Raw genomic sequence first — 19,158 nt, 5'->3', positions numbered from 1 at the left:
AATGTCTATCTGCATGCTTTTAGTCTGTTTTATCAACCTCTATCACAAACATTTGTATGTTAGTCCACAGGATGGGAAAGTCTTCCTAGTTATTGCTGGAAGGAAATGCACCTGCTATTTGAATATGGTACTCAGCAATATTCCAAGTGTCCTTGGTGCCTCACCCCTAGCTTCTGTGGAGAGCTACATTCTCATCACTTTTTCCAGACTATATTGATCCGAATTTTCTTTGAGCATGAGCTTAGGAACAGTAACTTTTGTGTTATTGTCCATTTAACTGTCCAGTTGCAGTTGGATATGTTTTATCCTATTGGAGAACTCTGAAATCTGCCCTCTGGTACATGCTGTAAGTAGGCAATGTCACCTAGAGGTAACAGTGTTAGGTAGGAGGGGGAGCTCTCTTCATGCATTCCCTGTTTGTAACTGATCTGGACTCCAGGGATTAGCTCTGTTCCATATCTACCACTTACAGTTCAGGAAGGCCAGTAAGTACAACCTCTCATAAATTTTATTCTTCAGCCTTGTCAGAATAATTCAAATACATGAGAGATCAATATAATTTATTAACAGATGTATAAATGTTTCAAATTTACACATTATCTGAAATATACTGCTTCCATCCTGACAAACTGTGGCACTTTTTTGTCTCCGAGCAGCACAGGTCTGATGCAACACCAGTATTATGTGCACACCTTTACTGTCTTGGGCAAAACAGCAGTAACAATAGTTCTTGTGGAAGTTATATTTTGAACAGCTGACAAACAAAATCATCAGGTTCTTGTTTCTACTTTCTTCTTTTATGATTGTAATACTTGTCTTCATCCCTGAAACAAAAACATAAACATTGTGTGGGCTGTTAGGCTCAGAGTGAGAGTCTCAAGAGAAAAAAACAACTTGGAAAATGGAAAGCTCTCATTAAATGTAGTCATGTCCTCCACTAAGGAAAGAAAGTAAACTACTTTTAGACAGTTTATTTTCCATGCTGCTTTAATCAAGCCTTGTCATGCAGTGCCAGAGTGGCAATTAGTTTAGGATGAATGGCATCATGGTGTAATGAAGCCAGCTTTGAGACAAGCCATCATTGCCATCCACGCAGTTATGTAATGCATTTACCCAAACACAAGGGGCAAGGCAGCATTTCTTCTGCACAACAGTCCTCATGTCTGCTCAAACACAGGTCACACACACCTGTGGTCCTGTAGATGTAAATATGTCTTTGTTGATAGTATTAGAAGGTGTAACCTAGATTTGTTTTCTTTTGCTAAATTGTATGTCCAGAAGTACTGAAGAGCAACAGCATTGTTTTGAAGCATCTAATATGGAAAGGTTAATGTATGCATACTAGTGAAACAAATAATAGTTATTAAGGTCTAGAGCAAACTAGAGCAGAAATCAGCATTAGACATGACAAGCACTTAGTTGTGGATGAGAAACATACTGTCCATTTGACCATGTTGATCAAGGAGTAAAATCAACAGCCTGTTACAGTACTGTTGCAGCCCTGCAAGCATGCTGAAGGAAGTCCCACCTTTCAGATGTGACAGTAAATTCTGAAGTCTGGATCAGAGTTTGTGATCTCACAGTATGTTTTGTTTAGTAGCCTCATGCCACTGACTTGTCATACCGCACATGAGGTTAGCCTAGCTTTTTAATTGGACTAGACATTCTCAACCTCTGCACTAAATTGTCATAGAAAATGGCTACAGCCACCTGATTCAGAAGCAGGAGTCAGCTGTCCCTGTTTCTGCTCACCTCTCTCTTTTTCTCCGAGAGTCTCTGTCTTTACCTCTCTCACGACTCCTCCTTCGTTTACTTGGACTCCTGCTGGTGTCTCTCCTGTGTCTCATGCACTCCGTATCCTTACTGCTTCCCCCAGACTGCCGTGAGTCCACTGAAGCTGACCGTCTGTCTTCCCTTCTGAAAATAAACTTAAGTCATTCTAATAAATAAAAACAGTTGCACAGTCCCTGTTTCCAGTACCAGTTTTGTAATATAGTGACATACTAATGATGTAAGACAGAGGACATATATTTTATTAAGCCTGTCTCTCTAAGAAATACAATACCTCCCAAAAGAGGCCCAAAGTCCATGTGCATATCTCAGCATACTATTTAATCCAATTATTTCCTATGAACACTGCTCCTCAGGCTTAACACCTCTGCTTGTGAAACTGGAGGCAGCAGAAGGGGTTCACACTGTTTTGCTTTAAATGTTTAACTCTTCAAGCACCTGCCTTAAGCTGCAACCTACAGCTGGAGAACATAAGTCCTGATCTGACAGAATCATAGAATTGTTAGGGTTGGAAGGGATCTCTGGAGATCTTCTACTCCACCCCCCTTGCCAAGGCAGGGTCACCTAGAGCAGGTTACACAGGAACGTGTCCAGGTGGGTTTCGAATGTCTCCAGGCAGGGAGACACCAGGACTCCCCTGGGCAGACTGTTCCAGTGCTCTGCCACCCATTCATCTTCATTTTAATACTGGGAACAGAGTGTCACTTTCTAGTGTGTTTCAAAAACATCCTCCTCTCAAACACCTGCTGAAGAGGCACAAATAGGCAATCACTAGGTCATGACTCAATGTTACTTCAGTGACAAACATTTGTAAGGGTGTGCAGTGTTGCTTGACACAGCAGAAATATGTATAAATAAAACACCCTTCCACTTAGCACAGCAGCATTTGCAGGGACAAGAACTGTAAAGCCTCCCCATATTTACTATGTTATGGAAACCTTAACTCTGAGGTGTAATATATCTAACACATGTCATGTGGTAGGGAAGGGTAAGAAATTGTGTACTTGTATTTCCAAGTGTCCTTTTGTATCCAGCTACAACATGTGGGCACAGAGGAAGCACTATTCATCCCCCAGTTCCACCAGAGCTATTCATCCACCCAGCTCCACCTGTTCAGCTGAATCACTTGCAACTAACCTACTTACCTCTGAAAGAAAGATACTTACTAATTTTTCTCCATGCTTCATGCAGGCAGAGTTTCTCAAGCGAGACTTAATAGAATTAGTATAAAATAAACCGTGCATATGACTCAGATAAGGTTGATATGTGCTATTAGAAGAAGGTGGTAAGATAAAATTACAATTTGCTTCATGCATGAAGAAGCTGTCAGCTGTGGCATACCTTCCTGAAGACTTTGACTTCCCTCCTTCACATATCTCTGCATTATCCAACCTGTTCTCCTCCTGCCACTGATTGCTGAGTTCTTCCATATGTACACCAATCACATCCCGAATCACCTGGAGATTAAGATACATTAAAAACAAACATGTCACGGTAGTGCCTGAACTAGCACTAAATAAACTGTAAACATCTTAAAAAACCCTAACCTCACAAAAATCTACCCCAAACCCTGTACATAAGATGTTTGAATGGAAAGTCTTATTTGCAGAAGAATGTTTCAGCATAAATTTAAATAGCACCATTTTATGATCATGAACTATATCTTGCTGGCATTTTCACACTCAAAACTTAGCAGTTAGAAAATGCTCATTATTTGTAACTTGCTGCAACAAACCAAAAACATTCCTCTATAGTTTGCAACACTCATAAAGCAGGATACAAGAAGCAGAGAAAGACACATTATTTGTCTTTGAAAGCGTATATAATTGTTTATGCTGATATACAATAAGCACTTTTGGCAAAAAAAGCCTTTTTTTTTCCCAATCTCACCTCAGTGTAGGACTTCTTTGTTATATGAACATTCTTAGCTCTGTATGACTGCCGCCGCCTTTTGTAATCTCGCATTTCAGCCAGAATTTCAAGATGGGACTTTGGACCTTTCTGACTATCATCTAGCAAAAAATTGTGAGTAAAACAAATGGTCATTAGCAGGATGTTAGCACCTGCATGCAGGCCTCGTACATTCAGGAACATAAAATAATTGTGTTCTTTCTCAAGTTCCTCCTATATTTAGTAACTATGCTGAATTTACTCAAGCTTCCTCTTCCAACCTTCTTGCTGGCTGTTTTAAGCACAGGTAAAAAGCCACCAAGCAAATGCTGTTATGTGATCTCAGTCTCCAGACTGTGATCCACACCAATATACAGGCCTGTGATTTGGTCAAATGCCTTCTAAATACGGGTCCTGTTTTCAAAGCTGATGTTACAGTAAGACACAGAATGAGAAAGCCAGATTCTGTATCGCATCTCCTAGGCTCAGCAGGGCCTGCAGGGTGACACAGATGCTTTTGCTGCCCTTGGTACAGTTACAAACTGGCATGACTCAACAGGGATGAGAGGTCCCAGACCAACACCAAAGTGTGTTGCTCAAGAGCTCCACCTGCATGACTGCCAACCTCTCCTGTTCAGCTTTTACTCTTAAGCAATCTTTAATCTCATAATGTCTTACAGCAAATAACTGTTCCAAGCTGCACAGCACGTTGGCAACATTAAGCAACCTGTTATCAGCTGCAGTAAAGACAGAAGATCCATCAACTGAGATACACACAAAATGTGTGCCAAGAGCAGAGCACTGAGGCTTTCCCAGAAGGAAAACATCATAAAGGACACCAAACTAGCATTTTGTGATGCCAGCTCTTTGTTGTAGCTTTTAAGAACAGTATGCTCTCCACAAAAAAAAAAAAAAAAAAAAAAAAAAAAAAAAAAGCACAATCAATTCTGTTTGGCTGTCAACAAAACTCATGTAACTGAAAGTTCTGAGCCATAAATTAAACAACAGATCATTCTTCAAACCTTGGGCGATTTTCGCTGCTAAATCCACGAAGAGATCACTGTCATTTTCTGTTATCTGGGATCTGGACCTCTGTTTCTTTGTCTCCTCAACAACGTAATCGTAAAGAGCAAGGCGGTCAGCTTGGGTCAGGTCACAGGTGAAACGCTTGTGGTTTTGAGGAACTTCTATGGGCAGTAATGAGTATAAACCTGGAGGTTGGACAGAGAGGTGTTACTTGTGAAGTAGCATAACTATGCAGGAAAATACCAAGAAGCTCAACAAACAAACAATGCAGTAAGCTCCCAGGCTGTTTTCATCCTTCCCCTATGTATCTGTAAGAAGTTTCAACCTTCTTAATTTGAAAAGATAAAAACTGCTCAAAGATCCCTCCCAAGCCCCCCTCAGGCTGTAAAACCCCTCGACTGCTTGCACAGATACAATTTTCATATGCCATGAAAGAATCATACTAGATTAGATCAAAATGACCTCTGTGATTTCCCATGAGTTTCAGCTCTTGGCTTACGAGCTAAATCAAGAGAGGCTGCAGCTCTAACTTGTGCGTTTATCTTACTCCTAAAATGTTACATAAAGTGCTAGCTGCAAAATACCTGTTCTGCTAACAAGAATGAAAGCTTCCAGAAGACTAGATAACCAAGCACTGTGTAAATCAGTCTCACTCACACTGTCACCTTCTCTAGGGAGCTTTTATAATAGGCTGACTGATAGGGCCATCAGTGGAATCGCCCCAAGCGGCCGTGCTGTGTTAAATGGGCTACTCCACTAGCTAAAAGGACTACAAAGGCACTTTCAAAGTGCTCCAGATCAGTTCAGATAACTGACTTAAAGTTATGAAAACAAACACACTGCCTGAACATTCTTCTTTCCCATTCCCCAGTTAAAATACATATGCCTCCAAACAAATGAATCCATTCTCAATCCATTGCAACAGCAGTTAAGTGTCAAAGATACAGGATGCAATACTCTAGGATATGGCCAGCAAAAAACCATTTTAGTCAAAAACATTCAATTTTCCAGCAACCATGGATCTGACCTCCATAATCCTGCTTCCCCCAACACAATCTCACCCAACTCCAGGCAAACAGAAGAGCAACACATAAGAAGGGTGTATGCAACACCCTTCACAACAGGAAACCTAGAACTTCTCCAGATTATTCAGCTCTTAATGGAAGTTGGGCAATCCTACTATTACTAAAGACACCAAAGAAGAGGAAGAGAACCTACAGTAACTCTACAAACCTAAAATATAACATTTCATCATTACTGTACTTGGAACATAAACCAGAACTGTTCTAACATGAACAAATTAATTTAAACACAGAAACTAGAAGTCTCTTTTTAAAATGCACTGTTCTTACAGCATCAAAGAAGTCCACAAAAATGCACTGATGATTACATGCTTGTGATTTTAGAGAAATGACACAACTTGTGATTAAGACCAACTCTTCTTTTCAACAATGTAGCTATGCTAATATTCTAAATATGATTAGAATTGGAAAAAAAAGAAAGAAAACAAAGAAAGACTCTTCCTTTGAGACAGTGAGTTAAAAGGAAATTTACAATGAAAAATTATTTTTCATTTGTTGCCAAAGACCTTAAATTGAACAAACAAGTCAGTAAATCTTACAACAGGCCAAGCTGTCACAATGAAAACCAGCGACTCAGTTTTAGTGTTATCCTCAGAGAAAGGCAAGCTTGCAGGGAAATCTGGGCAGTGAACACTGGCACCTAGCGGCTCACTGGTGCACATTTGCAATGAACCACTCCACAAAGGGTTTATCTGCTGCTCCTCTACTTGGAAGTGGTTGTCTCAAATTAATGAGTTCCCGCTTCCCTTCAAAGGAGATGCACTTGACATGCTCAAAACACAGTGCTCATCCCAGGAAATCTCCTTCCCAAGCAACTATCCATTAAGCCTCTATTTGCTATGCCAGAGAAACAAAGAAAACATGAAAAATTGTCCGAGCAAGTGCTGCTGTATTTCACTGTCAGAAAAGTTTCTGTGTTACTTTTCCTTCTGCCTATACATATTTAACAAACTAAAGTCTACAGAGAGCAAATGGTCTTTCAGGTGTTGCAGTAATTTCTCAACCATACACTAAAGCTCTACAGATTCCACAGGGAGCCCTATTTTTTACTTTTCTAAGTATCCATCCTAGCCTGGTCCCCTATCTGGTCACAAAACCCACCGAAAAATGAAATGTAAAGGAATCAGTGAGCTTGGAGCAGTGACAAAGGACAACATCACATTTGCAAACGTGCCAGCATAGTCCTTATACAACTTTTTATTTCTGTCTTGACAGTCCAACATAGTAACACGCATGTTGTTTGGTTTTTTCAGTCCTGAAGACATTAAGACATATGAGCACAACAGACTCAAAGTCTCTCATCTAGTTGCCCCATGTATAGAAAGTAATCATGCTCCAAGATATGCAGGGGAAGGAATATTAAAAATAAATGAAGTGAAATTCCTCACAGCAGTTCTCGAACAAAATGGAATGAAGGAAGCAGCAAGGAGAGACACAAGAGCAGTCCTCCACAGGAGGCTGGTGAAGTCACATCAGTATTTGCTTGCTCCTTACCTTCACTGTAGCCTGCACCTTCCTTCGCACTTTGGGCTCTACCCTGCTTAATAATGTGAAACTGTAGATCTTTATCTGAAGGCAGAGAAGAAAATAAAATCATACCACTTTTACATCAAGTGCTCGGGTACTTGATTTGGTTAGTCTTTATTCCCAACCTCTATTATGAGACTTATGGTATGGTACAGAACATCATAGCTTCATTCATGTACAAGTGGACATTTGACCTAAAAATGTAATTTTCATCTATTACATATGAAATATGTGATATGAGAGAAGAAAATTAAGGAAAAAAATATGTATTTCTGGGTTACAAGGATACGGAAAAAGAAATGTATGTATATTGCTCTCCATACCATTGCTTTATCTCCAAATTCTACAGACAGCTCCTAAGCATTTATTTTAATACACTTTCGGGATTTGATGCAAGAGTGAGGACTGAGAATATAGGAAGAAACTCCTAAGAGGACAAAACTGATCCTCCTCGGCTTTTAAGACGAAAATGTAAAAGTGATCTACAGAGTAGGATTACACAGTGATAGAAGCATAAAACCAGTAAATTACGGCAAATTGCAAATTACAATTTGAGAAAACTAACCTACCGATTGAAACACTCAAGATTTTCAGGAGGTCTTGAGGAGTTTACAGCTGCCAAGGCAGTGGGGCTGCGCTACCGTGAGGACCCGGATTCCTTAGTCCCACATCTCGGTCCTCCCCCGGGATCTCCCCATAGCCCCTCATCCCCTGCACCTCCCCGGGGCTCCCTCCTCAGCCCCAGCCGTGTGTGCCGCCCCGTCAGGCGGAGCCCCCGCTGCCGCTCACCCATGGCGACGGTGGGAACCTTCAGGTTTTCGTAGAAAAAGCTGGAGTCGTACATCTCGGCCTGCGGGACCAAAAGGCTCGGTCAAGGCCCGGCCCGGCCCGGGGCCGCCGAGCGGTGGTGGCAGCCCAGGCGCGCCCAGGGCAGCAGCGTGTCCCCGTGCCCCGCTTCCCGAGCCGCGCTCCCACCTCCTCCTCGGCCGAGTATCCCATCCTGCGGAGCCGGCAGGACGCCGCGTGCCTCTCCAGCGACGCGCGGGGGACACGGTGATGGACGTCGTAGGGACACAGCACCCACTCCACCTGCGAGGGGACACGGGTCAGCCCCGCCACGCCGGCCCCGCCGCCCTGCCCCGCGCAGCCCCCGCCGCCTCACCGGGTCCCCGCCGAGCCACACGGCGCTGGGAGCCGCCATGGCCGCGCCGCGGCGTGACGGCGTTCGCTGAGAGCGCTCCCGCCTCAGAGGGGGCGGCACCCAGCCCTGCAGGGTGTGCCCAGGGGTCTGAGTCAAGCTTTGCATTTTGTCTTTTTAAACGAGCAGCCGGTGGCTGGACAGTTACGATTAATCAGTTGCATTGTGAGCATCGGATGCTTGGTTAGAATTTTAAGGAATAGGGAAGACAGTCCTAAATTGGATGGACTGTCCGGACGAGAGCCACCAGGAGCAAAATCAGCGGGGCTGAGCAGTAACTGGGGATTGTAATCTCGGCAGTGGGCGATCTACTCAGAACGGACCCCAGGCTCAGATGGAGGGCAGGACCGCGCCCGCGGACTGATTAACATGAGCAAAAACAGACACAGCCAGCAGATGGGGGTTGAGTAGCAACTAGCACGAAAGTTACGTAATTTGCAACCAATTAATCCCGATGCCCTTGCTTGCTGAAATGTGCAAACAGCGTGAAGTTCCGGCGCTCGCAAAGGCAGCCGTGTGCCAGCTGACTGCCCGGCGCGAACGGGAACAAGCCCCGGCAATGCCGCGGTGCCTGGGGGCCGCGGGCGCCGCCTGCCGGCGGGAGGCCGCGGGGACACCTTCGCTTCGTCGCGCCCGGGACGGGCCGCGGGCAGCGAGCTTTGCCTTCCCTGCGCACAGGCCTGAGTGCCCGCCCGCCTTACCGAGGGGTGCTCTCCTGGGCGCAGGGCATGCCTGCCTGGGCGCCCCAGAGCCGCCAAAGCGCTCCCCCGATCGTGGCGGGGCAGGAGGAGCATCAGCGCCCCTGTCGCCATCCAGGCCCTGAGGCCCAATTCCCTCTTGGAACACGAGGAATGTGGTGCGAGATGACAGCAGGCCCTCGAGCGGGCTCCTGCCGCAGGATCGTGGGAGGATCGCTAAGGAGTAGGATATGCAGTGCAGAACCAGGATGGGTTTGTCCCCTCATGGAGCGTTGTCCGTGTGGGGGCAGCTGCATGGCTGCACAGGGATACCCCAGGGTCCTGGCCAGTACTTGGCCTTAATTCTGAGAGCGTTTCGCTGAGGGAGCAATAGGGCTCAATCAGACTGTAAGGCAGGATGAGGAAAAAAGGACTATCTTAAAGGATAGCTTTCACATGACTGACATTTGTGCTTGCCTATTTGTTGTCTCTGAAAAGCACACGACTGGATGGAAGAGTGGGTCTATCAAAGCAGGGTGGGGGAGAGGCAGCATGACAGATGCGGCTGCCAGAATGACTTTTGTACATCTGCTTTTCGTTAGCAGATTACAGCCTTTCCCTGCACAGTGAATTTGAGACTCAGCTGGGATTTTAGCCCTTTGAGAGATTTGGTGCCTTTAGCTACGTTTGCCTGGGGATCTTTGACATCACATGATACAGAATACTTGTGAAGACTCTTCCCAGCTGCCCTTGCATTTTCATCTGTGCTGTACTGAAGTATACTCTCTAACATTAGCACATTTTATCAAAAGAGTACTAAGAAAAGCTGTGCAAAACTGTTTTGACCATCTCCACTGGAAAAAACCAATTTATTCAAAATTATGAAAGTCAAGTTCAACAAAGTATCCAAGCAGATTTGTTTTAAGACTAAACAAAACATTTATTTTGTTTCCTTATAAATTAAATTGATAAGAAATAGGGTAGATGATTTGTTTAGATAAACAACAACATTTTGAATGATTCAAAATTATCTTAGGGGTTTCTTTTACTCTAAAAAACCGTAGTTCCTGTTATGGAACAATCATGGCTACAGACTTTCCAGGAGCAAACTGACTGGATGAGAGAAAAAGATCATCAGCTTACAAAAGTTCATAGCACCACTTTTCCTTTCAGGCAAAATCACACTTAGGTTGGCTTCCCATCAAGCAAAGAGTGCGATTGTCACAGTCTTTCAGCTAAAACTCCTTCCCCAGCTGTTGTCTCCTGTCTGTGGCACACCCTCTTCTCCTGCACCCAGCACTGTGCTGCTGCTGCCCAACAGCGTTGTGACTTTGTCATCAAACACCGTGGTTAATAATGTAAATTTAACACACTCTGTCTCATGGTCCCTGCTGAGAAGGAGAGAGAGAACTCCACAGCTGCATTTCCCCAGGCAGGAATGCTGCCTGGCTGCAGCATCCTACAACAGGGGTACTTGAATACAGTCTGGTGCCTTTGCAGAGCTGCAATTCATGGCAAGTAGCCTGGTACTTTTCTAGATGCTCTTTATGGACAACACTGACCTATGGAGAAAATCTCTGTGGAAATCAGCTCCAAAGATCTTCTCAGAGCAGCAGAACACTCCTAAACTGCTGGACAAGCAGAAGGTACAAGAGGGAATTGGTGTATACATTAAGCCAACATAAAGACCATACAGTGCTTCTGGAGAGCTCCTTAAATGTACCACCTTGTGCCTTCCTTCAGATGGAATTTATATTGCTAGATACTCCAGCTGTTGGCACATAAGGAACCACCTAGTTTAGGACCATACCCTGGGGCACAAAGCTTAACCTAGGTTGAATGCTCTCCACCCATCAAAGTCACTTGGTACTTCCAAGAGTGCCAGGTTGAAACCACACTGAAATCACACTGCTTTTAAGGTCCAAACCTTCCTAATGGGTGTGCAGGAGGAATGGGAGGCTCATCCTGAGCAGCAAACCCGTTCCCCATACAGCTGACACAGGGAGGAGCATCCCTTGGCTTGTGTTATTCCTTAGATTCAAAGCGCTACTTAACAGTTTTATTGTGTTCACTGTTCCCCCTGGAAACAAGGGAAAAAATGTGAAAGCTCAATTTATTAAATTTTTAAAACATGCTGTGAGAGAAGCAGAAAGAAAAATAAAATAAGCTTTGTAACAGTTTTCTCAATCCTTACCACATTCAGCATGTGCATTTCTGGGTGGGAAAAGGGCCATGGAGCCAGGCAAAACAAGCTGAGAATTAATCAAAACCTCTTGGGACTACCCAAAGGCCAAAATGGAAGCAGCCTGGCTTGTGGGCCCAGACAGCCCACGCAGGCCTAGGAGACAGAAAAGACAGCTCTTGACCCCCAGCTGTGACAGAGTTTTGCTGTTTCCACCCCAACATGTTTGGCAAATTTATAACAAGATCTCTGCATCTTTGTGAAGGACATGGAGTAAGCAGCCAGCACCTGGCAGACCACAGTTTATCCTGCAGCAGGGAATGACTCTCCCAGGACATATGCCATGTGGATCCCTAGGGCAGTTTTAAACTGCAACTGCTTCTTTAGCACTCACCCCTTGGACTGCAGGAGCAGGGAATGTTGAACAGGAAGGTGGAGGGTCTCACTCTGGTGCTAAGATTGACTGTAGTAATCTCAGAGCAGCTCTGGCAGTTGCCATCTCTTCTCCCTTGCCCCTGGAGCCTGCATGCCAACCTCCTTTTCTCCAGGGAAGGAGTTGTGATAGCCAGGCTCATAGCATCAGTGTCACTCTGCAAAAATGAGAGATATTTGGTGAAGATGAAGCACACAGACACTTGAATTTCATTATTTTTTGGTTTTACTCTCTTCTACCTTAGACTTCAGCAAAGATGCACATTCAAAATCTGTAGCCTCAATTCAGGCTGAACCAGCTTTTTTATCTATAGGGACATGAGGTGAGCTTCTCCAGCACTTAAGAATCAATTTATAGAAGTATCCTTTATGTCATAGGCATATTTTCCAAAATTACCTTTACCAGACCACTGACAAGAGTTTAATTTTCATCTTTTGCTGTCCGAGTTCTAATTTTGTTGCCCTCCAGCTCATCTGGAAGTGCCAGTGTGGAGCAGTATAGGTGCTGATGGCAACCAGAGAAGTCAGAGAATGATCAAACCTCAATGCTTTCTCTGCTGGGGGAGTGCAGCTGATTTATTGCTTCACCTGTGTAGCACTCAGAGCCTGCTACAACTCCTTAGCTCCTGGATGTTTATTCCTTTGTAACTTAGTCCAATTCACAATTACAGCCTGTGGTGTAGTTTATGAACTGCAGTGCACCGGACAATTCCAAATTGATTTACAGGCAGCAACTCTAGCATCTATTAATGCCTTATTGATTCTTCTCTCTGTATCTCTCTGTGATCTCTCATGGATTCATCAGATTTAGATCAGTTTAATCAGGCTGGTATAATTCTCATCTTCAAAGATAAAGCATGGTGTTTTCACTTGATAGAGCTGGGAGTTCACTGTTACACAACCAGAAGTAAATCCAATGCCCTCTTGCATACTCAAGTTTTAACACGTGTGTTTTGAAGTCTTCATGAGTTTTTCTCTTTAAGCCCTGCAGAGTTTCTGCACTGCAACCCTTGATTGTTTGTCTGCTCCCTTCTCTGCCCTTCCCTTGCTGTGAGCTTTTCAACAAGCCAGTACCTGCCCCCTGCTTGGAGCCAAGGTTTCTCCCTTGCCTTTTCCTCCTTGGTTGTTAATGGTCTGGTGGGCATCATTATTTATTTAATTAATTTTTCATTAACACCTGTTGTGATTAAACATAATCCCTGTGAAGAACAAAAGCCTTTTCCATACCTTTTGTTACAAATACTGCTGAGAAGGAAACTGGCTAAACTAAAATGTGGCCATGACTGTGGAACATGGCAATTTCTGGCAGGTGACTTGGCCCCTGCTTGTTCTCAGCTGTGCAAGTGCCCTACTTGCCACAGATGTGGGGACCTTTCCAGCACAGGGCTCCTTGTGTTCTTTGCCAGGAAGCACAAAGAGCCTGTGGTTTTCTTTTAAAAGCATGCTATTGATTTCTAATTGATGTCTTCTTGAAATGCCACACAAGGGAGCTGAAACAGCACAGACCTTGCCACGCTCTCAGCACTTGCACTACTTGGGAAGCTTTAGAGCAACACAGAAGTCTTGTGCCAACTGCATGTTTCAGCTTGTGCTAAAGTTCCCCTTGCATTTATCATGTGGGCATGTCTGAAATGTACCTAATTTTGCACTGGTCCAGGGAACTTCATCTCCTCTGTTGGGGCCCCAGTGTATCCCTTAAGGTGAATCCTTGGCATGAGGCTGATGATCAGTGTTTGGACACATGGATCAAACCACCTACTTTTGCTGTAACTGCAGACTTGTGCAGCCTTAGAGGTTGCTTCAAAAATGTGGCCTCTCATGTTCAGCACTGTTAGTGCAGTGAATAATGACAGCTGTCCCTGGATGCTGCCATTTTTTCTCATATGTGAAACAAACAGTATTACTTTTACCTGAAGCAACATTTCAAAGTAAGGAGGAACTTATGCACAACAATTTCCTTGGAAATGAGTCAGCAGATGCAAGGACAGGCCAGGTGTTATAACAAGCTTAATGTTCTAGGTGTGGATCTGCAAGTGCTGCCTACAAGCATCCTTCCTCTTCCAGGAGGATTAGCATAGGGGATTACGGAGAATCTTTGAAGAGATTGGCATATGCTCAAATGATTACACACTGCAGCTTCCCAAGCTCCTGGGGGCAGGGAGGAGAAAGAAGTGCAGGGGAGAAACAGATCCTGTTCAGTAATTGCTAATGGGGAGAACATACAGTGGCTTTAGGTCTCACAGAGACTCACAATTCAAGATCACCATATTTGCTGAACTCATCAGTGATAGCATTTCATCAGCAGAACTCTGTGTATCCCAGTGTCATCACATTTGGAAGCTCCACCTCTCTTCTGAGACACAAAGCAGAAGTGCTGCTTGCTTGTGATCAGAAGCAGTCCTCAAGCACTTGTGAATGCCTCAATTACAATGTCAAATTCTATGCCTGCACCAGTTTCTCTCAATTCTGCACACACACAGGTCATTACAGTTTTGCAGTTAAAGTACTGCACTAACCACAGACACTGTGGTTTCCACATCCTGCTGTTCCCTGGTGCAAGCTTCCTTCCATCCTGTTACTTCTTTCCCCCATTTCCTCTCCAGTCAGACCTGTGGTTTTGCAGATATCCCCACCCATTATGTCAGAAGCTGCACAATCCCAGGTCTTTCTGGGATACCCAAAGCCTTCACTGAAAACCATTTTGCTCACCAGTGTGTCTGCAGATCTGACATCCTGCTGCCTGTCCCCAGCACACGCTTTGTCTGTCACAAGGCTCAGCCTTGCAAGGCGAAGAGCAGCCTGGCTGCAGTGCAAAGGAAGAGCACCCACCCTCACCCACTTCTCCAGGTGCATCTTCCATCCCAGTGCACACAGCAGCCTGGCACCTTCTAAGTGTACATGAAGAATTAGGTAATTTTCTTTGAGCATTTGTTTATTCCACTTTCCAGACTTTCAGGCAGAACTTTGCATGTGTTGTTCTCTGTGCCTGTCAAACTACTACTGACAGGTAGTGAACTGCCTCACCTCAGATCTATCTCTTGCCCACCAGAGCAGAAGCAGTATAGAAGCACTAATAGGACATATTTTACATAGGAGGCAAACAGCTCCACTCCCATCAGCAAAAAGCTGCTAGCAAAGCCAAAGCATGTCAGTCCAGAGCCCACCTAATACACGCACAGAGTCATAAGCTGTGTAAGAAGAGCTGGTTTAAAACTACATGGTTTAAGGTACAAACTCCAACGTAGGAAAAGCTCTATCTGTAGCTGAGCCCGCAGGCGGTGCTGATGCCTCTCACACCTCCAGCACGCGTGGAGAACACTGCCTGGTGGGTGGGCAGCAGATCATACCTGTACATATTGCACAAGGCAATGCCTGGCAGAATGAGCTGAGTGAAGATGACACACACATGGCTGTGAATTACAAAACTCTCTGTGAGGATGCTGGGCACCAGGATTACTCTGGTCTATTCCTGGCACAGACTCTTAATGGGTACAGCCATGATTAGAAACAGGATAAACAGGAGCCTACAGCTGAAAGGGCTCCCACTGAAGATCTTCATGGCTGTCTCTGGGGGGCAGCCATGGGGGATTTGAGGCTGTTGCGTAAGCCATACTTCCCACCCTAAACCTATCCCACTAAAGAGAGAGAGGAAGGCTATTTACACACCTTACAGGAATGGAGATGCAGTCAGGAAAGTCAGAATACCTCAGCTCAGTCTTGCCTTTCCCTGTCTGTAGGTGGCTGCACAGGGAACCAGATGAGAAGTTGGGTAGAAACACTGATTTAGAAACAGATACTACTGCAAGGTATAGTAGCATCATCTCTGCTCTGAAAGTTCCTCTCTCAGTATTGGAAAAAAACCCAACAGCTACTGTGTACCAATGAAAAAAGCAACATCCTCCTCCAAACCAGGCTTTATTTTCTGGTTGCAGACATGTACCCCAGAGCTGAAGATTCAGGATCCCGTTCCCTGATACCTAGGTTTCCCCCTGGCTCCTCAATCCCCCTGGGGTTGCTCAGGTGCAATCGCCCAGGCAGGAGCTGCAGGGTGGGATTCAGAGAGCTCCCTGACTACCTCCTGTCTCCTCAGCCTAGGATCTCCAGGGGCAGCAGGGCAGCAAGTTGTAAACACACAGTTGCTAAAAAAAGCCTTTAGCTGTGACTGCTCTTGCCCGCAGAAAGCAAGCCTGATTGGCTGCAATGGTGCGTTTGTTTTACCACAAGAGCCAGTGGTGCAGCAGCATGCTCCAGGTGGCACCTGGGGTTTGTCACTGCTCACAGCCTGGTCACACTGATAAATCAGAAGGCCATCACCAGTTTATCCTAGTAAGTGATACTTGGCATAAAAGAGCCAAATGCCAATCGAGCCTTTCTTAGAAATCCACTCTAGAACAGGGCAGCTGCAGAGCTAAAAGGCGTCAGGTACCAACGCTGCTCCTGGCAAGGGGCAGAGCCACCGCAGGCAGGAGGCGGTGGTACTCAGCAGGCACGCCGGGAGGCCTTCACGGGGAAGCAGTTTTGTTAAGCGCAGAGAGAAGGGCAGCGGGAGGTTTGGGGATAGGAGCAGCTTTAGAAGCTCTTCCCTGCCGCGGCCCGACACCAGGTGGTGCTGTGGAAAGCAGCGAAGTCCCGTACACCGGCCGGCACCGGGGACACGGAGGGGCTCCTTGTCCCCAGACAGACACAGTCCACAGCTTTGCCGTGCGACCCTGGCTCTTCCTTGTCGCATCCACGCCCGCTGCATGTAGCGATTCGGGATCTTCCGCCCCGCTGCCGGGGACGGCAGCACGGACGCAGTGATATTTCAGTAATGGAACGCTGCACGAAGCCTTTCCTCAGCTCCTAGAGCGGGCTGGTGTCTTTACATCACATGGGGAAGCCCTCACACTCCTCCCGTTATAAACCTGGAGCTCATCCTTCACGCTGCCTTTTCCCCGTTTTATTTGGGGGATTTTCTTTACTAACCCCACGAGGAATCCTGTAAACCTTCCCTCCCCTATCAGCAGCTCAGTTCTCTCTCATTCTCCACTGTCTCGGCGGCTTCCATCGGCTCCAGGAGCAGGCAAGGACAGCAGAGGCCAGGGCTGCAGGCTGGTACCTGTGATCCATCTGCAAGAGCGTGGGCAGGGGAGACAGCAACTCTCCCGAGCCCCCTGCCAACCCAAGCCGTGCAGTGCTCCGCTCCCAGACAAAGTGGAAGGGCTTTCCGGCTGACATTTTACCTGCATTTTTCCTCCCTGGGGCTATGAAATAAAGATACAAGAAAATTTCAACTGGAGAAATTTGTGACAAGCTCAGAGTGAAGGCGCCACAAGACAGGCAGAGCTATTGCTCAAACAAAGCACACAGTAGTAACATGCCATGAGCAGTTCTGCAAAACCCCTGTTTCCTGCAAGCCAGCGGGAGGCCTTTGTGCTTTGGAAGATAACATCTCAAGCTAAGATTGCTCCTATGCTTCTCAATAGTGTGGCCTATTGCAACTCTGCTGCAAAAACACAGATGATATTAGAACTTGTCAGCTATTCCTTGATGTTTGCCCATCCCAATCTGAAATGAGAATTGTTTAAAACCCAGGGGATTCCACAGGATTCTCTTCATTATGACAAAATGGCACGGGAAGCGAGACAGGGTTCCTCCAACCTGACATTGCCCTTCTGCTTCTGAACTATTGCTTCCAAAATCCTCCCCACAGCAGCAATTCCCCATTCCACCATTCTCTAAATCTTGCAAAAGAGGCCGTCAGGTTCATCTGTCTGGAGATATATTTCTAGAGGCATCTAGGAATTTTCTAATATCTCTTCATTCCCCTTATACTTCTCCAGCCTCACTCATGACCTGTATGAATTGGAAGCCAGAAATTTTTAAATTAAAGAAAAATTCCCCAAGGAAGTGAGATATTTTTATATTACATGCACATATATAATATATATTCATAAATTATATATTATTTATGTATAAATTTGAAAGGTCAACAGTGTTTATAGATACATATTTATATGCATGAATATATGCACAGATATACATAAAAGGTCAACAGTATGACTAAAGAAAGTGTCAAAATTTTTAGCTTTTTTCCCTATTACTTTTTTTTTTTTCTTTTTTTTTTTTTTTTTTTTCTTTTTTCATTACCCTCTTCTACAGGTTTTATAGGCTTACCTGCAGAAATCCTCCTGCTTTGGAGAAAATCCCCACAGAGTTTTTTTCCACCAAGCCTGGTAAATTCAACAACATTCTTCTTCATGGAATGTTTTTCATCTAACTGTGGGGGGATGAGTGGGATGAGAAGGGACAACATACACATGACACAACTGCAGATTATAGTATGACCTTCTACAAACTACCCTAATTGAAATGAACTAAAGGGCTTGTGTGAAACCAATCAGGGAAAGAAAAAAAAAGTGAGTGGATAACAGATGGCCCACAGATAGGGAAAGCTATGAAATGAGCTCAACTGGACTAATTCATTAGAGGCTTCCAAACAAACAGGCAAAAATAGCTGCTGCCAAGTACTGGAATCATTATCAAATATACAATTATATCTGTAAATTACATCTGCTAAAAGCAAGGCTGAAAAGTACAACCTGCTTATTGTGCAAATTTACCATGAGTGCCTTTATGAAAAGCATGCATTCCTGTTCAAGCACCAGTAGTGAACTTTTCTAACATATTATTGTGAGCTCTCAGCACAGGTATGAAAACAAGAAGTTCATGGTTTGTCCTTCTTACTAGAAGGTAAGCAGTTCATCTTACTTGTATTCCTGTGTGCACACCTCATCTGAAGATTTGCATCTAGCAAAGCAGAAATGCACACTCAGCTTCCAGCAGACCTGGCTTTATAGTTCAAATCAATGGGAAGAAACACACGCTATCAGCAGATGCTGGAGCACATCTGGGTGCAGCCCACCAAGTTCTCATGTTCCAAGATTCTCGGGAGAGCTTTGAGCTGCATGGGCAACCAAGAATAAAAGCAGGACTCAGCTATGACTGATTGTGGTGGAGGACACAACTTTTGGATGAAGTTTGTAGTCACTGCTTTTCGCCCCTACTGCCAATGTAGGACAGTCAGTGCAACATGCCAAGTCTTGAATTCTCTTCTTGTTGAAATTTTTACTAGTTTCCTAAGGATGTGAGGTTAATGTTATACTATTCACTATATCACTGGTTTTACCTGCTTCCCACAAATATACCAGAGGCAGAATTTGAAGTTGAGAAACAGACAGCAAAAAAAATTACGAAATTTTGTCAAGACGAAAAACACTGCCCTTGGGCAGGAGTAATTAATTTCAGGAGTACAAATCAGGACCAAATAGTTAGGAAGTGTTGGAGAACAGTTTCTGGGGTTTATAGTGGACC

General features: G+C 44.8%; 1 protein-coding gene across 3 annotated transcripts; it reads right to left on the bottom strand.

The window, feature by feature from the left end:
* Positions 1 to 543: 543 nt before the first annotated feature.
* Positions 544 to 10,018, bottom strand: SNRNP48 (small nuclear ribonucleoprotein U11/U12 subunit 48). 3 transcript variants are annotated; one of them, XM_054000121.1, is made up of 9 exons: positions 9,216 to 10,018; positions 8,292 to 8,405; positions 8,106 to 8,166; positions 7,284 to 7,358; positions 4,704 to 4,892; positions 3,682 to 3,803; positions 3,133 to 3,248; positions 1,753 to 1,917; positions 544 to 824 (listed from the first exon to the last, which is right to left on the bottom strand). In XM_054000121.1, the coding sequence occupies exons 1-9, from the start codon at positions 9,324 to 9,326 to the stop codon at positions 785 to 787; spliced, it is 993 nt and encodes a 330-aa protein (XP_053856096.1). In that variant the 5' UTR covers positions 9,327 to 10,018; the 3' UTR covers positions 544 to 784. The 3 variants fall into 3 exon arrangements, with proteins under 3 accessions (XP_053856096.1, XP_053856087.1, XP_053856078.1); XM_054000112.1 differs by lacking the exon at positions 9,216 to 10,018 and adding an exon at positions 8,479 to 9,046 and having other exon boundaries at positions 1,753 to 1,914; XM_054000103.1 differs by lacking the exon at positions 9,216 to 10,018 and adding an exon at positions 8,479 to 9,044.
* Positions 10,019 to 19,158: the final 9,140 nt, after the last annotated feature.

Source organism: Vidua macroura, chromosome 1, assembly GCF_024509145.1.
Source record: "Vidua macroura isolate BioBank_ID:100142 chromosome 1, ASM2450914v1, whole genome shotgun sequence".
Lineage (NCBI taxonomy): Eukaryota > Metazoa > Chordata > Aves > Passeriformes > Viduidae > Vidua > Vidua macroura.
Note: the sequence above shows the minus strand (reverse complement) of the source record. Positions and strands in the feature narration are given on the sequence as shown.